Source organism: Lasioglossum baleicum, chromosome 7 (genome assembly GCF_051020765.1).
Source record: "Lasioglossum baleicum chromosome 7, iyLasBale1, whole genome shotgun sequence".
Lineage (NCBI taxonomy): Eukaryota > Metazoa > Arthropoda > Insecta > Hymenoptera > Halictidae > Lasioglossum > Lasioglossum baleicum.
Genome location: NC_134935.1, coordinates 7,844,857 through 7,863,687, shown reverse-complemented (window position 1 = coordinate 7,863,687; position 18,831 = coordinate 7,844,857). Strand labels below are relative to the sequence as shown.

At 40.5% G+C, this 18,831-nt stretch overlaps 1 protein-coding gene across 10 annotated transcripts in view; it reads right to left on the bottom strand.

Annotated features, from left to right (window-relative positions):
* Positions 1-720: 720 nt before the first annotated feature.
* Pax (paxillin) overlaps positions 721-18,831 on the bottom strand; it is a 29,275-nt gene continuing 11,164 nt past the window's right edge. For 5 of the 10 annotated variants that reach the window (XM_076427705.1, XM_076427700.1, XM_076427706.1 and 2 more), the window contains exons 2-10: positions 18,551-18,702; positions 9,127-9,280; positions 8,873-8,999; positions 8,385-8,595; positions 6,460-6,774; positions 6,215-6,388; positions 5,227-5,457; positions 3,140-3,260; positions 721-2,191 (exon numbers count right to left, since the gene is read on the bottom strand). In XM_076427705.1, the coding sequence (XP_076283820.1) occupies positions 2,046-2,191; positions 3,140-3,260; positions 5,227-5,457; positions 6,215-6,388; positions 6,460-6,774; positions 8,385-8,595; positions 8,873-8,999; positions 9,127-9,280; positions 18,551-18,702 (1,631 nt within the window). In that variant the 3' untranslated portion in view covers positions 721-2,045. Of the gene's footprint in view, positions 2,192-3,139; positions 3,261-3,554; positions 4,279-5,226; positions 5,458-6,214; positions 6,389-6,459; positions 6,775-8,384; positions 8,596-8,872; positions 9,000-9,126; positions 9,281-18,550; positions 18,703-18,831 lie in introns of those variants that run through there. The other 5 variants (XM_076427703.1, XM_076427704.1, XM_076427702.1 and 2 more) reach the window with 3 other exon arrangements.

The window sequence follows — 18,831 nt, the reverse complement described above, 5'->3', positions numbered from 1 at the left end:
TGCAGACAATTTTGATTTTGCATAAAGATCCGCAGTATGCGGATGACAAACATGCGAGGGGTCTGCGAGAACCCGAAAATATCGGCATCTCGCACACCCGATAAAGAATAATCGTTTTTTAATTGACAATTTGTATTTCGAGACTTGTATACGTATTATATGTGTATATCTCTCCCTCAGTTTTGTTTTTTCTACGAACTCGGTAGAAAATCGTAATCAGCACGACAATTTTTGTAACACGATACAGAACACAATTCTCTAAAATACGTAGCCAGTCCGGTCCGTACAATCTCGACCGTACATGCGATTACATATTTATTTTGTACGGTGTATACGTGTTCGTACGATTTCTCTTCGATATTTGCATCGCTATAATTATTACGATGATATTAAGTTTCTTCTGTGAAAGAGATGAACACCCAGTTTTATACGGAGTCGCCGTAGAAATTTTTGAAAAAACACGTTTAACTTTTACGGTCGATTGTTAATGTATATATGATATATATATTTATTAGATGTTTACTAGCGAGGTAACAAGTGGTGTACTGCTGTGCAACAGTATGTCGAATAAACGGATCTAAAGCCGGAACACTTGCGTTTCATTTTTACTCTTATCAGTCGAATATTCTTTACTTTTGATTATCTCGAACCACATATTAGGGCTATCGTTATGCTATGCAGCGTCGATGATAATCTCGGTGTAAGTAACACGGAAAACCTAACTCGGAGATATTGACTGTTACAGTGCGTCGAAATAGCGATCGCCAGACAGCGGATCTCTACGCGAAATCGAAATTTTCCAGCTGAAAATTGAAGAAATTGATTTTCTCTCTTAATATGCTCGATGGGTTGAAAGTTATATAACAGTATTTAGAAATTCGTCTATTGCTTTTAATGTTTTTAATTAAATCTACTCATTTTTGCCATAAACGCATCAAATCCGTTGTCTAGCGACGACATACGGGCTGTCCCGGTGTATTGCAATGAACAATTCCAAAAGTTACCGTAAAATTTTATTTTCTTTTTGCAGCTAAAACATCGAAGAAGGCGGTTTTCATTTTGTTCGACCACGACACATCTCTTCGAAAAATCTAAATAAAAAATTGATAGACAACATTTACAGCAATACATATAAATGATGTCGCTGAGAATTGTTCCACAAATACTGGGACATCCTGTACGCTATATAAAAGTGCATTCAACAAAAGAGCTGCAGTTATCGACCATCCTGATTCCTAATGCAGCTAGTTCGTTCCGATGCATTATTTAACTAGGGTTACCGTACATTAGGAAACACGAACAGTTTATGAAAAAGTTCGTTTCAATGACGGCAAACTTTCTATCACTGGAAAGCGATGCTGTTTCCCAATGCAAATCAGTCGACTGATTGTTTTTCCAATTTGAAACTGGCACATTAAAAAATCCTGAACACGATTATATATCGATTAGAATACGATCGGAGAAATTCCCAGTGGTAACCCCTACGTTCAACGGATACGTTATTAGTAAAAACAAGCTACTAATTAGCACCCTTTATTAATCCTTAGACAATACGGTCAATGTAAAGTACCTGATATAAAATGCTCCTAAAAATATTAGCAACGAGCCCTTATCAAGGACAATGGAAGTATAACGATGACTTGTGAGATACCTTTAATACCTTATCGTTCGCGACAAAGAGCGAATGAACGATACGTTTTGTATGTTTAACTTGCATAAGGTTGCACCATGTCGAACACGTCGCTGGTCGCGAAGAAAATCTCTCAACGGACTGTTTCGTGTCTCGCGACGACAAGCGTATTAATTCGTAAAAGTACATTGTAATTGTTCCTTAAAAACGACTAAAGCGATTGCATTCTCTCACTCTCTCTCACTCTCTTTCTTCCTCTCTCTCTTTCTATGCGCGTGAACACGTGTAACGCGTACGAAAAGTACGTAACATTTGTAAATATAGTACCGAGCGAAACAGTCCACTGGTTTGTCTCTCGTTTTATCCGTTATATGTTACAATTATCAATACTTTTTCTTTTCTTCTAATCGAGTCCTTAGCCGAACAACTTGTCGAAACACCCGTGGCAGTACGGCTTGTCGTTTTGTTCTTTGAAGGTGCCTTTGTTCAATTGTTTCAGGCAGAACGCGCAGACGAAGTGCTGCGGATGGAACTTCCGGAACATCGCTGTTATGCAACGACCTGAAACATTAACGTGTGTTAGCGTTGCGATGCTGCGACCATGATCTGTCGGGTCCCATGAAAATCACCGACAACATTTCACCGATTCCAGATTTGGCCGGCAATAACTTTGCCCGACAACGACTTTGTCGACGACAGTATTATCCGATAGTAATATCGTTTGTAAAGATGGTGCTGACATTTGATTCTTTAACTATTCTGCACTCTCTGACACTTTTACTTTTGTAAAAAAATATAATTATAACTAGACTGCGGATGTTTATGCATTTTCCAAAAATTGGATTGCATAAAAATAAAATCTTATTTTTAATGGGAACAGAGAAATTCTAGCGACTTTTATATTCTAGCCTTTCTTGAACATTTTCATAAGCCTAAAAATGCATAAAAATCCGCAGTCTAATTATTACACTATAAGAAGTTAGATGCAGTCGGTTAACGTTGTTGTCAAACAATGTTAATGTCGGGCAAAATTATTGTCGGTGAAACCTGTGTCGGTAATTTTCATGGGGCTCGTAGATAACTTACTAAGATTTACAAAATACATGTTTAAAATTTTCGTTACAGGCACAGATAAAAACTTTAAAAATCGCGACCTTTACTTTTTCTTTCGCAATTATTTACACATTCGTTGGTAAACGAAGCTGTTGGGTCGAATTTTGAAAAAGTGATTCGTTCTTAACACTAACCGTACCGAGCATAAAATGCGACTGCTGTACATTATTTTATAAAAATGACAACACTGGATTTACTTAAATCTCTTGCAATTTTTATAATAACATGAGCTTGAATGAAGAAATTCATAAGCATCTTTATAATTTCGATAATCAAAAAATAAAAAATTTAAAGCCGGTCGTGGTACGGTTAGTGTCGAAAAGGTGTACAAATAGAATTTGTACGCCCACTGTATAAGCTAATGGAGTCCACAAAAAAATGGTTAATTTAAGAGACCTGTAATAGGCTTGTGGCATCCCGCGCATAGGGACCCTCTCTTGGCGTGATAGTGTGTCTCGCAGTATGGTAGGCCTTCATGGTCGAAGAACGAGCCTCCTTGGAACTTTTGTCTGCAGTCCTACGGACCAAACAAAAATTCGTGCGTGAGCCTCGACCAGCGTCCAAGAATATCGTCGTCATTGAACGTGACAGTGACGCGGGAACAACATAAACAATCAAACATAAACAATGATCAATGAATGAATGCTAGTGATCAATGTCCCATAAATGTGAACGCTCCACGGTCGATACGCACACAGCGAACGCTGCATATAAATGAAATTATCCCTCTCGTAAAAGCGACCTTCACGCAACGCGCTCGCTACGATAGCAACTCCGAGAGTTCTTCATCACCGACAACCATAAAACAGCATGAAAGGGGCTGGCGTTCCGCCGCAGCTCGACCGAGAAGATACGCGTAGCGGACACGCTGCAGCCGTGCATCTATTTCGTGTTGTGTGTGTTTTTGTTTTTTTTTGTTTTTTTTTGTTGTTGTTCTTTATTTTTTATTCGTCATACAATACTAGAAACTGCTATCGTAGCTCTCGCGATTCGTTAACATCGATCTTCTAAGACTAGAAAAAAATATGCGATCTGAACATCGTTAACAATTCATCCGATCAAATATCCCGGCGGAAATACTATAAGATCCTCGACAATGCCCTAACGCGTTAATGATGGTGTGTGTGTGTTCGTGTACTGTACAGATTGATCCGTGTCTGCGTGTCTGTGTTTGTGTGTGTAGTGTTGGCATATGCGATCAATGAGAATTTCGAAGCGGAATGGACGACGACGACGCCTCGTCGCTGCGCGTTCCTCTCCGCGATGGATTCGCCTAAACACCTGTTGGAAAAATTCAGGGGGGCGGGGACATATGCCGGGCTCCGCATTCGTGGAGCGACATAGCAACATAGAGAGGGTCTCGGGGGGTGATAATAGGGCATTTCACATAAGATACGGAGGAACATAAGACACCGGGGTTCCGCTTATGCTTCCTCCTCCTCTTCCTCGTCGTCGTCGACGCCCACGCACTTCGGGCAAACGGGTTTGCCCTCCATCGCGTAAAACGACTTTCCGGACACCGGTTTCTTGCAATCCTGCAACGTTCACAGGACATGTGAGTCTACGCTGCCCACCCGTGTCATTACCGTTGCGGCTTTCCAGCCTGTCTGAAAGACTGCTCCAACTATCAAGCTACCAAATCCTTGCACCTCATTAGACCTTTAATGCGAAATATGAATGAACCGTCTAGCCGCTGTCTACACGTGGTTGTTCGGGTCCCATGAAAATCGCCGACGCAGGTTTGAACGACTTCAGATTTGACCGACAACGAATTTAGATAGTGCTGACATTTTTTTCTTCAAGTATTCTGCACTGACACTTCTACTTTCGTATTAGGTCGAGTCATAAATAACTTCCGATACGAACAATAGATTCTACCTAGTCGCATCGGAAGTTATTTATGACTCGACCTAATATAAACACATGCACCCCGGCAAGAACTTAAAAAATAACGATTTTGAAGTTTGAACAGTAATAGATACGTTTAGGCAGTTACGTCAGGCTTTCTTTTTGAGCTTGTTTATATCTGTAGTGGCAGGAACAGTGTCAGTTTAGAGTTGACGGAGGCATCCGAAATATCATTTTACGGAGCCTAGTCGAATTTACTTCCAAAAATATTTTTCTGAACGATTAAAGATGTCGGTACTATGTCGATGGAAATTTTATAATTATCTTAAATATGGTAGTTATGTTACTATTCTTGCCGGGGTGCGATATAATTACTACACTATAAGAAGTTAGATGCAGTCGTCGACTAAATTCTTTGTCGGTTAAATCTGGGGTCGGTGAAATATTGTCAGTGATTTTCATGGAACCCGATTACTCATTGTTGGAGCAATCTTTCCACCGGAACATCCTCAACGGTAAGGACCAACATAGCTTGCTAGAGACCCTGAGATTCCCGTACGCGCTCCAGCGTGATCGAAGGCTGTAACCAAAGCAAACAGTTTCAGTGTAATAGTCTTCTCAAATGGAGAACCTACCCTGCAAACGAAACAGTCAGGATGCCACTGGCTGTTCAACGCGGAGATGTAGTTCTCCATGATGGCGCGGTTGCAGCCGCCACACTTTGGCGCGAACATGTCGAAGTAGTCCTCCCTGCAGTACGGCTTCCCGTCCCGCTCGTGGAACCCTTCCTCCCCGAACTGTTTGCCGCATTGAGCGCAGAAGAAGTGTTCCGTGTGCCAGGTCTTCTCCAGGGCGGTCACGCATTTCTGAAAATAGTTCCGTGTAACCGTCTGGCTCGGGAAGACAGGCTTGACAGCCGGGACGCGTTTAACGCTTTCGGAGGACCAGGCTATTTCAGTTAACCCTGGCTCTTCGGGGATATTCGAGCCGTTTGTATTCTCGTTTCTTTAACGACGTTGTGGGATGTTTTCCGAGTTAGCGAGGACCTTGTTCCATTCAAGATGAAGAATGTTAGAATGATGTACAGGGTGTATTGAACATGTAGTGCTTCCTCGAGAGAGGTGATTCCTGAGGTCATTTTTCCTTTGCGAAAATGACAACTTTAAATGTGCAACTTGCGCGGGCTGTTTGGAAACAGTTGGAGAAACGTTTCAAGACAAAAGTAGAGAATTCGAATATCTCGACTTTCGCTGACCGTGAAAACGCAATTGAACAAGTTAAGGGGTACTCTCCTTTCCAGGGTTGCAAGGGTGGGGGAAGCATCATTTCTCGATAATGCAAAGATGGGGTTTTTCAGTAGTCAAAAACGCTAGATAAAAAATCAATCTAGGCCGCAATCGCCCTCAAATTCCTATTTTTAGGCAGCATACAGCCGTGACAGCTTTATGAAAATAGCTACATGCTGTCGAATAATGCAAATTACGTCCCGTAAACGTAAAAGAAGGCGCATCCCGCACCCTCGCAATCCTGGAAAGACGAACAGCCCCTTAACAACGAGAATGGATGAAAATTGTGGAAACAACTCCATGGTAAACGCGAGCCTGGCTTCCAACAAGTTCTTACATCCAGAATGGGTCCGTTGCAGTAAGCGCAACGGGGCGAGAACAGATTATGATAATCGGACTCGCAGTAGGGCTGTCCCTCCCTCTCGAAGAAGTTCCTCGTGCCCAGTTCCTGGTTGCAATGAGTACAAGTGAAATGCTCCGGATGCCACGTTTTCCCCAGAGCAGTGATCACCTAGAGACAGATCGAATACGTTAACTTTCTGCACGAGATACTTTTTTAGCATTCCGAGGTTTGCTATTTACTTGTCCCACGATAGGCTTCTCGCAGGCGCTGCAGCATCCTTTCTGAGTAGTGTTGACACCTTGACGACTCATGTCTGCTTGGAGGTTACCTAGCATAGAATCCAACTGGTTCTGTTTGTGTTGAGCCGCCGGTTGCTGGGGATAAGGCTCTCCGTGTTGCTGTTGATAGTGATGGGTGGTATGAGTCTCGGTGATGTGGATCCTGGTCTGCGGGGCCTCGGGTGGCAGCGGGCTTTGCGAGCTCTTGGTGGCTTTGTTCGGCTTTGCGTACGGGGAGTCGGTCACTGTCTGGTGCTGGTGGGATCCGCTGTTGATCTGTGAACGTACAACAAAAAATAAGAACGCTCTTATGATTACATGATTACAATGATTCGCAAACATTGCAGTTAGCTTTGCTAGGAGGTTGAAGATGCTGATGATGTGTCTTGCGCTACGCTGCTAACTTAGAGGAGCTAGCTCACGTTCCAGTTTCTAATAGTTTCCTTTCTGATTGGCGAGCAATGAACTGGGACATGATCTAGCTTCAATATATTAGCGGAGCACTACAAAATCCACGTTAATGGTGATGAGTGTCTCGCGGAGCTCTGCTGATACAATGAAGCTGACTCGTGCTTCCAGTCTTCGAATGTCTCCTTTCTGATCGGCGAGCAATGAACTGGAGCATGATCTAGCTTCGATATATTAGTGGAGCACTACGAAATCCTCACTCGTGGAGCTCTGCTGATATAAAGAAGCTAGCTCATGGTTCCAGTCTTCGAATGTCTCCTTTCTGATTGGCGAGCAGTGAACCGGAACATGGTGTAGCTCCACTAAGAGAGCTCGATGGAACAGACACCAGTAGCAACGTGTCTGCTAACTTCTGCTGAAGGTGGTTTGCGGAACGATGGGAAAATTATTCGAAATGGAAAGACTTGATGTATGGTGTCCGATGTTGAATGTGTTGGATCTCTGATTAGTACGGGGGTCGAGGGAAAATGTCAAGGTACCGATAAACGAAGATTCTCAAAGGGTAGCCGCGAGTCCACCGATGTCGATTGGCACAGGCGAGCTTGCAGACTGGCTTTCAAGCTTTGAGAGATTTCGTGGATCAGTATTGACCCCCACCTCCCATATTTTCCCTCCCTCTGCTCTTCTATGTTAAAGGGGCCACGGAAAATCGGCGGAGAGGAAAAGGAGACAAGCTGAAGGAGAGGAGGAGGAGCAGACTATGACGGCCGGACCCGCGACTGGTGGTAGATCGTGGAATGGAAGCTATTTTGGTAACCTAGGGAGCCAAGAATGGGCAGGAGTAGTTTTCACGCGGCTGTTTTCTCATTCTGTAGTGACTTTTAATAGTAAGCAAACACTACAAAAGCTTATTGCACCCGCGTCCAATTAACCGGCATCACGAATCGCGGAATTCAGATCGCGCATTCGAACATACAGATTATGTCTCTGCGACTTGCGCGAACAACGGTTATGCTGTTCGGCAATCGGAAGCGAGTCACGAAAATCACGGAAAAGTAGCAATTCACGCCATCCCCATCCCTCTCGAGTTGGCGAAATCTAGGCAGAGACGCATTCGTTTCTGGGACCGTCATTCATATTCGGGGAAATCGGACTGAATGTCGGTGCTGTGTGCAATGTACTTTTAAACAAATCTTGTATTATGCATTTTTTAGAAAATTTGTTTATGGAGTAGTTAGTCAGAATGAGAACCGTATGTAAGGAAAAATTATTCAAACGTGTTTCATCGTTCGTAATGTTGTAACAAATATACCGCAACGTTTGGAAGAGTCTACAGAATCGTTCATACACCTTTTAAAGTTAAAAATCGAATCAGCTGCTTTTTATCGAAGCACAGGACTACTGTTCGAACTGTACAATGAATTACGCCTGGAAATAAGTGTTTAGAAGTTAGAACCATTCTTCCAAGTCGACTGTACCTTGAAGTCGGACAAGGAAGCCATAAGATCATCGAGCTCCTTGGTAGCGTTGCTAGCAGTGTGACCATTTGTGTAGCCTCTCTGCACTTCGGACCGATTCAAAGAGCCGTGTCTCGAATTGTAGCCGTCGTAGACTGGTTGGATCTCGGTGGACGTTTCCTGAATGGTAACTTTCACTCTTCCGTCGGAAGGGTAATCCCTGATAGGAATACTGCGATTCATTTCGATTCGTAAATATTCGGATAAATAATTTTGGGATGCGGGGAAGCATTGCATTAGGTTGGAACGAAAGTTCGTAGCGTCTTTCTATCAAAATTCAAAGATCAAATTAAGATATTTATTCATAGGTTTATTGAATAACATGATAAGTCACCTAAAAAATGGCAAAAGGTAATAGAGAGAACGGAAAATATCCCTGTATAAATATTCTAATTTTATCTTTGAGTTTCAATTTAAAAACGCTACTTTCGTTCCAACCCAATACTTACCCATTAGGAACAGCAGTGCTCAGCTCCTCGAGCAAAGAGTCCACCGTTGGCCTTGAAGCGGACATGCTGCTCGGAGATCGAAGCATCGGACTAGAGTCTCCATTCATTCCGGAGGACACGCGGTTCTCTGCGATTATAAATGCATTCTATGTTTTCTTGCACTCGTATTCATAATAAGAGATCGCAGCAACATCGACACGAGCGTAGCTATTGGATCAGTGTTGCTACACCAGTCGCGAAAATAGGATACTGACCTCTTTCCTGATAATGCGCGTTGTAATGAGCATTGCTGAGGTCTTGGAGCAGAGTGTCCAGTTCCGAAAGGTTATTGTTCAAAGAGGGCGTTTTCCCTCCGGCGCTACTTTTCCCAATTGTCTCCTCGATGGCTTCTCGGTTCTGGTAAGTCGGCTGCAACAAAATTCATTATGCGACATCCGTCACGACGCTCTTGTAGCTCTTTGCGAAATAAACATTGTCTGCCTCAACTGCGAGAAAACAGTAGCTGCATGGAAGTTCCATTACTTCTTCAACGATATCGGTAAAAAGAGAACAATACTGATGACATTCCTAAATTCTGTTGATTTGTATATTGTTTTAATCGCAACAATTCGATGTTTTTCATAAATGCAGAAAATAGAAAATATATATTTGAAATTACTTAATCGTCACATCAATTTTTGTCCAGGTCTCATTGGTCTACCTATTTTCTATAGGAAAACGACGATAATTTTTTTAATATTTCATCATACGATTTGAACTTTTTTCAGAAATTAGGACAATTTGTTTGCTACCTATACAACGTGAAAGTAATTTAAAAAAAATTGCAAGTTGTCAAAACTTACAAAAATTACAACTTTTTTATGTGAACCTGTATTGAAAATTTAAAAGATACGTTTTGTCGATCTGTGTCAATTCCATGCATTGTGAAAGTTTCACAGAAATTGGTTGATGCGGGAGAAAACGACAGACATTGAAAGATGTAAGAAAATCGTGAAAAACTGCAATTTCTACCATCTTCAAACGTTTGTAGTTCATTGTAACGTCAACCGATATCGATGAAACTTTCACAGTGCAACATAATTGACGCAGATCAACAAAAGGTACTTCTTAAATTTTCAATATTCATAAATTGACTGCGGATGTTTATGCATTTATGACAAATAAAAATTTAAAAAAAAATGCTGGAGTATTAAATTCAACAGAATTGTGAACGATTTTTATTTATTTTGGATCTGCGAGTGCTATTACCAATGAAAATAGAATTTCATTTGGTACCATCTTTTTAAAATTTTTCTATAAAAATTAAAAATTGCATAAACTTCCGCAGTCTATTCATAAACAACATTATATTCTTACAATCATATTCACATGCATAAACAACTGCAGCCCAGAGTTGTAGGTCAGAAGAACGCGGAAAGATTTCTCGAGGATTGTTGGTTCGATTAGAACACAGCCAGGAACCAATTTTGGTGGTTCGTAATCGAATCGTGGGTCAGACGGAAAGAAAACTCTCCTGTCGTCGTTGGCTCGATGGAAAAGAAAAGGCTTGAAGCGGTTGCCAAGTTCCCGTAGAAGCATATTATTTCAAAGCATGATGTCACTCTGGATGCCGTGCACGCCGTTTTGTAAATACATTATCAATTGGGTGGACGAGCCGCGGCGGAGGACAGGGCGTCATGCACTTTTAATAGAAGCCCCGCGGCGGCCGACGGATTTTCACGTTTGTTGCAAAACCGGCAGAGTATGTATCCGCGGTCCAACCCGGTTGTGGAAGCCGAGGAAGGACATTGGATCGACTTCGGACCGTCCAAGGTCGAAACAAGGTCATCTACAAAGAGGAAGATAAGGAACAAGCCTAGAGAATCTTGCTTCAAGAGCTTAGAGCAGGGGTGGCCAACCTTTTGCATACCATTCATCAATTCTTTTCGCATACGAGTTCAGTAAACGAATTCTTACGTTCATTTTTGGGGTTGGAAATAGGAATAGGGATATTATGCGTATCGTTTTTTCCTGCGTCAATTTCGATTTCGATGAAATTTTCAGTATGTATGTGTATAACTAACGATTTTCATTAAAGATATTATATTATAAAGATTTTCATTAAGGGCCCAAATAAAAAAATTCTAAAAAATTCCTTTTTTATTTTTGCATGTAACCTTGTAAATCATAATTTTTGGAAAATTCTTTTGCACATCATTTAGTAAACCAATGCTTCTAGTTGCTTACAAAACATCAGGGCGCGCGCGCGCGCGCGTTTGGTACAATTATAAAAAACTTATTCTGTTTTAAAGGGCGTACGAACATTTGTGGGCCACTGTATGAAGAAATTAGTTGGATGAAATATAAAGCATTCAAAAAAATTCAAGAATATTGTAATGTTGTTTTGAACGTAACAAAGTCATTAAAGGATGAAATCAATTTTATATATTTTATAAATGATCTCTTGGACGACAGAACGATCGCTGTCGTGAACCCCGCAATTCACATTCTACAATTGTAAACTGTGGAAAATTTCCGACGAACTGGTGAGTAAGAAAGTTGTATGAATTGAACTGAAAGCACTGAGAGCATTAACTGAGGTGTTAAAAATATGAAGATGCGCTATTTCTTATCGTCCACAGGTTGGCCACCCCTTGCTGAGTTAGAGTTTCGAAAGCTTCGAGTCGCGGAGAATCGAGATTTGTATTTTTTCGTGATCGGAACACAGAATGATACATCCCGATGGAAACTAGGTTGCTCGATGAGTTGTCGGTCCGAAAATATCCATAGAACTGTATAGGTCCACCCGGAGAAAACATGTCGCGGTAGCAACGCGAGTCCTGCGGACACGCCTGGCTTGAATCTCGCGGACCAGTTCTTCCTCGAATACATATCGAGCCTCGAAACAGAACCGACCGTTCGACTCTTCAAGGCTGGTCCGAATCAAAAAATAAACATCCATTACATCCGTGGAACCCATAAATCCACGCTCCGGTTCGCTGAAGACGCCGCACACTGGGCCGGAATCGTCAAAACACGGCCAAAATTCGAATTTTCAACTTCGTCGGAAACTAATGAAATTTATGCAAATAGCTTCTCATATGTGTGCATAATTACGAAATTGCTCTAAGGCCTAGATTTCTTGTTTCGAGATATTTAAAGGAGAAGGATATGAACACTAAACGAATATGATGTCGAAATAACAAGCATTATCTTCATTTCAGGTTCATTTTCACAATATCGTAAAAATTACATTGAATTCATTTAGTTTAAAACAATGTGATGTGAAGTAACTAATAAACTTGAATGATTGAAAACTTTTAATGATTGAAAGTTGAATTTGAATTTAGATATAACCCTTTACACTCGAGTGGCGACTCTGAGGCGCCATTAAAAATTGCTGTACCATTACTGTAAATATTGTTTACATTATTAGATATGTACACGAACGAGAACACTTTAAATCAGAATAACTTTTTTATGAATAGACCAAACGACTTCAATTTCTCTGTAAGGCTAGAAGAATTAGTTTAGTAAATGACGTCTAAAAAATATGTTGAAAAAATGCATTTGGTCGTTATTGTGAAAAACAATAGTAAAAATTGAATCTTACTACTTTTTTAGCTGGACCAATAACGAAAATTTAAAAGAAGGTTTGGCCAACTCGTATAAATTATACATATACGTTCTGCGAATTTCATTGAAATTGGTTAATTGGTTTACAAGTTATAAACGATCAAAAGTGGTAAAAATTGCAATTTTTCATGATTTTCTGCCTTTTTACCAAGTTTGATCGTTTATAACTTGTAAACCAATTAACCAATTTCAATGAAATTTTCAGACCGTATATAATTTATACGAGTTCATAAAACACATGTTTGAAATATTCGTTATTGGTCCAGCTAAAAAAGTAGTAAGATTCAATTTTTACTATTTTTTTCGCAATTCCGACCAAATGCATTTATTCAACATTAATATTTTTTACACGTCATTTACTAAACTAATTCTTCTAGCCTTACAGACAAATTGAAGTCGTCTGGTCCATTCATAAAAAAGTTATTCTAATTTAAAGTGTGTTGAATCAGTTATGCTCGTTAGTGTAGATATATAATCAATTACTGAACATTTATATATAATATATGTAAGTATTTCATAAAGTATACATAATATCAATTCATATCCACCAAATTTAAAGTCTCATGAAAAATGGAAATATTTTGGGTCGGAAGAAATGTTTAATTTTCGAGTTAAAATAGCTCCAAGTGCAAAGGGTTAAATATAATGATTGAAAGTTGAATTTGAATTTAGATTTAAATATGTGTCCACAATTATGAAAATGGTCTAAGGATATTAACACTAAATGAGAGAGAGAGAGAATTGTTGCTCACACAAAAGTTACAACAATAAATGGTCAACGCGTCCAAGTTGGTAGCGTACCAAATCGATATCAAGGGGGTCGAAGCAAGAAAATCGACTCTCACCGAGGCAGTGGCATCGTTTCCGTTGGAAGAAAGCCGCAAGAAGCTCCTAAAGCCTCGCACTATGCTTTTTCCCGGTTCTATAGTGGCAGCTGTTGGCGCGTGTACCGCCGATGAATCGATGCATTGTGCACAGTTTATGCAACGTCTACGAAATCGCGCGGTATCACCGCACGCAACCGTTTTACAACGTGCTAAATTCGAATCGAAGGGAAAGCAGACGGTCCCGACCTTCGATGACGCTCGTCCGATTTTTTTTCTCTTCCTCTGCTTATTCCTCTTCTTCTTCGAGGTGTCGGGTCGATCGTGATCTCGCGGAACCTTGGCGAGAGATCCAAGATCGAGCGTCACGTTTTATGATTTACCGCCAAGAATATTCGTCAAACCGTGAAAACCATTATCCCTGCGACAACCATAAATCTACGCGGCGTCGACGCTCCTCGTTATTGCCGCGATTTTACCGCGCCGGAAGTCTCCAATTTCCACCAACTCGTGGAGGAATCCTCCTCCTCCTCCTCCTGTTGGCTCTAACGCAATTTTTGCACGTCGATTTTTTTACTAGTTTTTTCGTACACGTCCGAGGATTTTTGGCAGAACCGAACCCGCTGACCGCGTGGGCGCAATAAAAGCTATTTATAACGACAAGCTCCAGCCGGCATCGAAAAGACATTTTCGCCGTAGGGTAACTAGACCCGACACTGTTTAACTAGATCGGGAACGAATAAGCTTCGCCCTTAGCACTCGAGTGTCTAATCAATTACTAAACATTTAAGTATTGCATGAGGTACTACATCAATTTCATATCTATAAAAAGAAAAAAGTAGTATAGAATGGAATTATTCCAGGTCGGAAGAAATGTTTAATTTTCCAGTTAAAATAGCTAGCTCCAAGCGCGCAAATGGATAAATGTTGTATCTAATCAATTACTAAACATTTAAGTATTGCATGAAGTGTTACATCAATTCCATATCTACAAATTAAAAAAATCATATAGAACGGAATTATTCCGGGTCGGAAGAAAGGTTTAATTTTCCAGTTAAAATAGCTCCGAGTGCAAAGGCTTAACCCTCTGGAGGTAACCAAGGTGGTTTATGTTCGTAGCGAAATGCCACTCTTAAATTTCTTCCATCTCGATATTTATTTGTCCCCATTAATTCTTTAACTTTCCAATGGTTATATACAAACATATTAAAATAGCGACTTGAATACGTATTTCGGTATAGATTCTTTTGATCGATCTCGTTGTTTATTTTGGCTGAACGTATTGTTACAATAACAGTCCAGACGCGGAACGTATTGTATGAATCGAGACAACTGTTTATAACGTTTCGCACACAATCGAAAATCGCGTCCAGCCGAAGAAAGCGTGGCGTAGAACATCGGGAAGTAAAAATATGCGGGTAAATGTTTCCTAGGTGAAGCGGATAGCGGCTCTTGGCTCGGTCTGCAATCGCATTATCGATCTGAGAGGCCCCGTGGAACACCTGTTACGTTCCCCGTCGAGGTATCGACTCTCTTGTCCGCGCGTGCATCTATTATTCAGATTTTCGACGTGCTCGGCTCGGCCAGAAAATTTCCCAGCTCGCGTGGAAGAGCTCTGCGGGCGTCCGAGCCAACTGCACAGTTGCGTATTGCCAAAACCGATACTTACTATAAAATACAACTTCATCCGAAAGTTAATTGCTTCGATCCGCCTTGCCCAATGCCACGGCTCCATCGGCGTAGCCTCTCGAATTGCGCAAGTATCATCGCGGTGCAGTAATGCTTCGATATATGTCAAACAATTCGGGACCGAAATGGCGCTTGCATCGTGTACAGACGGTTCTCTTCGATCTCGCGTTGGTGGATCGTAAATTAACAATCTTTTTACGAACTGGTTAGGTGGAAATTTATACCGCTCCAACATAAATCAATTTTTATTCAACGCGACTGAACTACTACTTTAAAGCAAAATTTATTTCTTTGCCTATGCTTGAAATACTAAATTTAAAGTTTTTAGATTGTGAATACTGTATGCGAGTAAAGAAAGAATGCGATTTCCTGATGTAGCATACCAACGCGTTTCTCGTCGATGATCGATGACCAATAAGGCAGGCCTCGTCGGATCACGAAGCGTTAATTAAACCTAATTCGGTTAGATCGATCCAACGGCCCGGCTGGGGTCATTGCATCGATCATCGTCGCGCTACGCCTGCTCGTTTTTCTTCGTGAATCATTCAACCGGGTGGTTTAACCCCCGACGAGGCTGGTCGATGATGTTTATATCGAGGTCACGTTTCGATACTCCCACACGATACTGTTAAAACGATCGTTTGCATTACTACAATTCCCATTAGAGAGTGGGGTGTCTAGAATGGTCTTCCTCGTTTCAAAATGTTTTTAATTTATATTTGATGGCCGAAGAACGAATGGTATTTTCCTTGCTGTGAATTTATTCAAGAGCAGTGCCGTAACGAGGGTATGAAGCGCCTGTGGCGAGTGTCTAACTTGCGCCTCCCGTAACCCAATAATGACAAAAAGATTAAAAATTTTAATGTGACAAGTTAAATTTTACTAAATGCAATATATTAAATACTATTAACCTCATCAAAATGAGTTGCCTGTATATACAATAATGTATTTGTCAAGGTATTTGTATGAATAAATAATCTATAACCTAAACAGGAACAAATTTTTATTCATATTCAATGACGACAAAATGAAAGAAATACAAAACTTTTAAACAGTTCAGCATATTTTATAAAGTAATTTTTCTCGTTTTTTCATTTGCAAACACATCTATTATATCGTCATAATTTAATGTTTTGGCAACATCTTTTTCAATTGATACTATAGATATGTTTGTTAATCTCTCTTGTCCAATAGAAGAACGAAGGTACGATTTTACAATTTTCAATTTGCTAAACGAACATTTGCAGGAAGCTGTTGTTACATGCATTGTTATGAAAATCCTTAATTCTATGTATAGAGAGTTCGTAATTTTTTTGCAAGTTTTGAAAAGCGTCCAAGCGACCCTCAACCGGGTCGGTATTCTTTGTTTTGCGCCTCTTTCGCCACGCCCTCGTTACGGCACTGTTCAAGAGTACTGTGCAGCTATTTTCGTATAAAATTTCATTATATTAATGTAAACGAGTGGCTGTTTCTAGTTTCTTTTTTTTCTGCGACCATTTCATTTCGCTATGCAGCTATCTGATCGAATGAATGCATTTGGTGATTGCAATAAGCGAGAGCACAATATGCAGTATGCGCTCGAAATTTTTCCGTTCGCGGAAAATTCGCGTTTTGTTCTGCTCGCTCTGTTCCTAGTTTTGGGAACAACTAAAAAGATATTATTAACGCGGCCGAGTCCTTCCGAGACGAGCCAAATTCTCACGTGCTTATGCTAGACTGTTTATCGTTGCGAAAATATTTTTGGTGATCGGTCAATTCCGTTCGGGACCATTGAACAATCCACGGTAATGGGCCGTGATAACACTGTCACGCAATTAAAACATACTGCTGCACAGTTGGCGGTCCTTGGACACGTTCCGACGAAATATTCATTTTCATAAATGCAGTAAAAACATCAGAATCGGTATCTCAGAATTCTCTCAGAGTTTCTTTACAGCTGAAAAGACGAAACATTTCAGCCCGGAAGTAAAAGACCCGATCGCGTTTATAGAAAAACCATATTGCCAATGGAACGAGTAATTTGTTCATTATCAAAAATAATATTCAAGAATATGACAATCAGCACGAGGTATACCCCGTTCTTAATGATACAAGGGTTAAAATTTCAAATTGTTACAGGTTTTGCACTCCAAACTCACCCTTTCGCAAATAAAGTATTTTTAAGTAAGTTTTTGTAAAAAAAAACAACTCAAATGTAAATTAATCGTTAAGGAATACATCAAATACTTATTTAGAAGCGATTACCAATTCATTAACTTTGAATAAGATTGAATTCGACTTGCAAAAGGGTGAATTTCGAGTGCAAAACCTAATTGGTGAGTTCGCGATCGAAAGTTCCGTGACTCGCGCGCGTAACCCGAGCCCAGTTGTAAAAATTGGGAGTCGCGCGCACCCGATTTTTATGCGCCCGAATTTTTCGTAGCCCGGCTGCGGAGGTTCGGTCAATTTTAGAGGCAATATCGAGGCTAATTTTAACTATCGCTTGCGTCATCGGCTCGCATTTTGGAATGTATCTATTTTGCACGGGCACGATTCCGTTCAACCATCGATTTCATTTCTTCTGAAATCGAACGCTTCGTTATCCCGAGAATATTTTAGTTAAATCAACAATGACGTGGACTGATAATCGGAAACATGGTTTTATTATCGTAGGAAGATCGCGACGATTTTAATTGACAGATGCCTGCATTCTATATTTTGTCTCATCGGTATTAGACAATATATTTATTCAATATTGAATCGTGGCTGTTCATAAGAACAAGCGAATTAAATTATAGATTTGAATACAGTTTGGTCTGAACACGGCTACAAGTGTCACCCTCGCCATCTATCTCAGAACGTCCGCGACATCTCCGGACATCCGTCGATAAAACGACACTTCGAATTTCCTTTTCGTTCGACCGTCGGTTATACGAACCATCGTGATCATGTCGCACATGCTAAAAATATTAACGCTAACACTAAAATATTAAATGAAACAAATCGTTCCATTCTTCAGATTTTGGCAGGGCCCGAAGAATCGGGACAGTGACGAACGTTTTTACTTGTACGGGCTCTTGTTGAACAAACGGTCGTAGATATCTGAGAAATTTATGACGAATCACCTGTCAGTTTTAATCCACTGACCAACCAAGACAAATTGCCTCTTTAAATCATTTTATTTCATTCTGGAATGACTGAAATTTGTAAAATGTTTTCACAAATTCTATCTCTGAACTTTAAACTTTATCCCCTTAAATAAATTTCTGGCTTCACAATTTTTGTCATAAATAAATCAAATCCGCAGTCTATACTTCGTCCAACGGGTTCGGACAGTAAAAATAAATAAATGCCGGTTGCAACAAAATTGTGTTTCGTTTGTGTACACCGACTCGTCCCGTTCGATCCGAGTACAGTCTATTGTATTATATGTAACACTATATACTATACATATGTACTATAATAAATACATTTATGGTGCATAATAGGAAATGCAGATTGTTGTCAGTCCGTTGACTAGTCTGCGTCAGCGATTACGCGGTTTATTGACTCGTAAATATGATCTACATACCGACTGCGCCGGAAGTGGGGAGGTGCGATTGTCATAGGATCTATATGCGCCGGTCCTGGCACCGTTCAATGATCCATAACCTGGTGTTGCGTTGCTCCCGACATGATTCCCTTCCGACGACACTGTGTTCTGCAGGTCTGCCAGCAGCGCGTCTGAAATCAGAAATATCAACAATCATTTTTACAATTTAACGATTTGCACTCGGAGCTCTAGCTATCTTAACTCGAACATTAAACATTTCTTCCGACCTAGGATAATTCCATTCTACATGATTTTTTTCT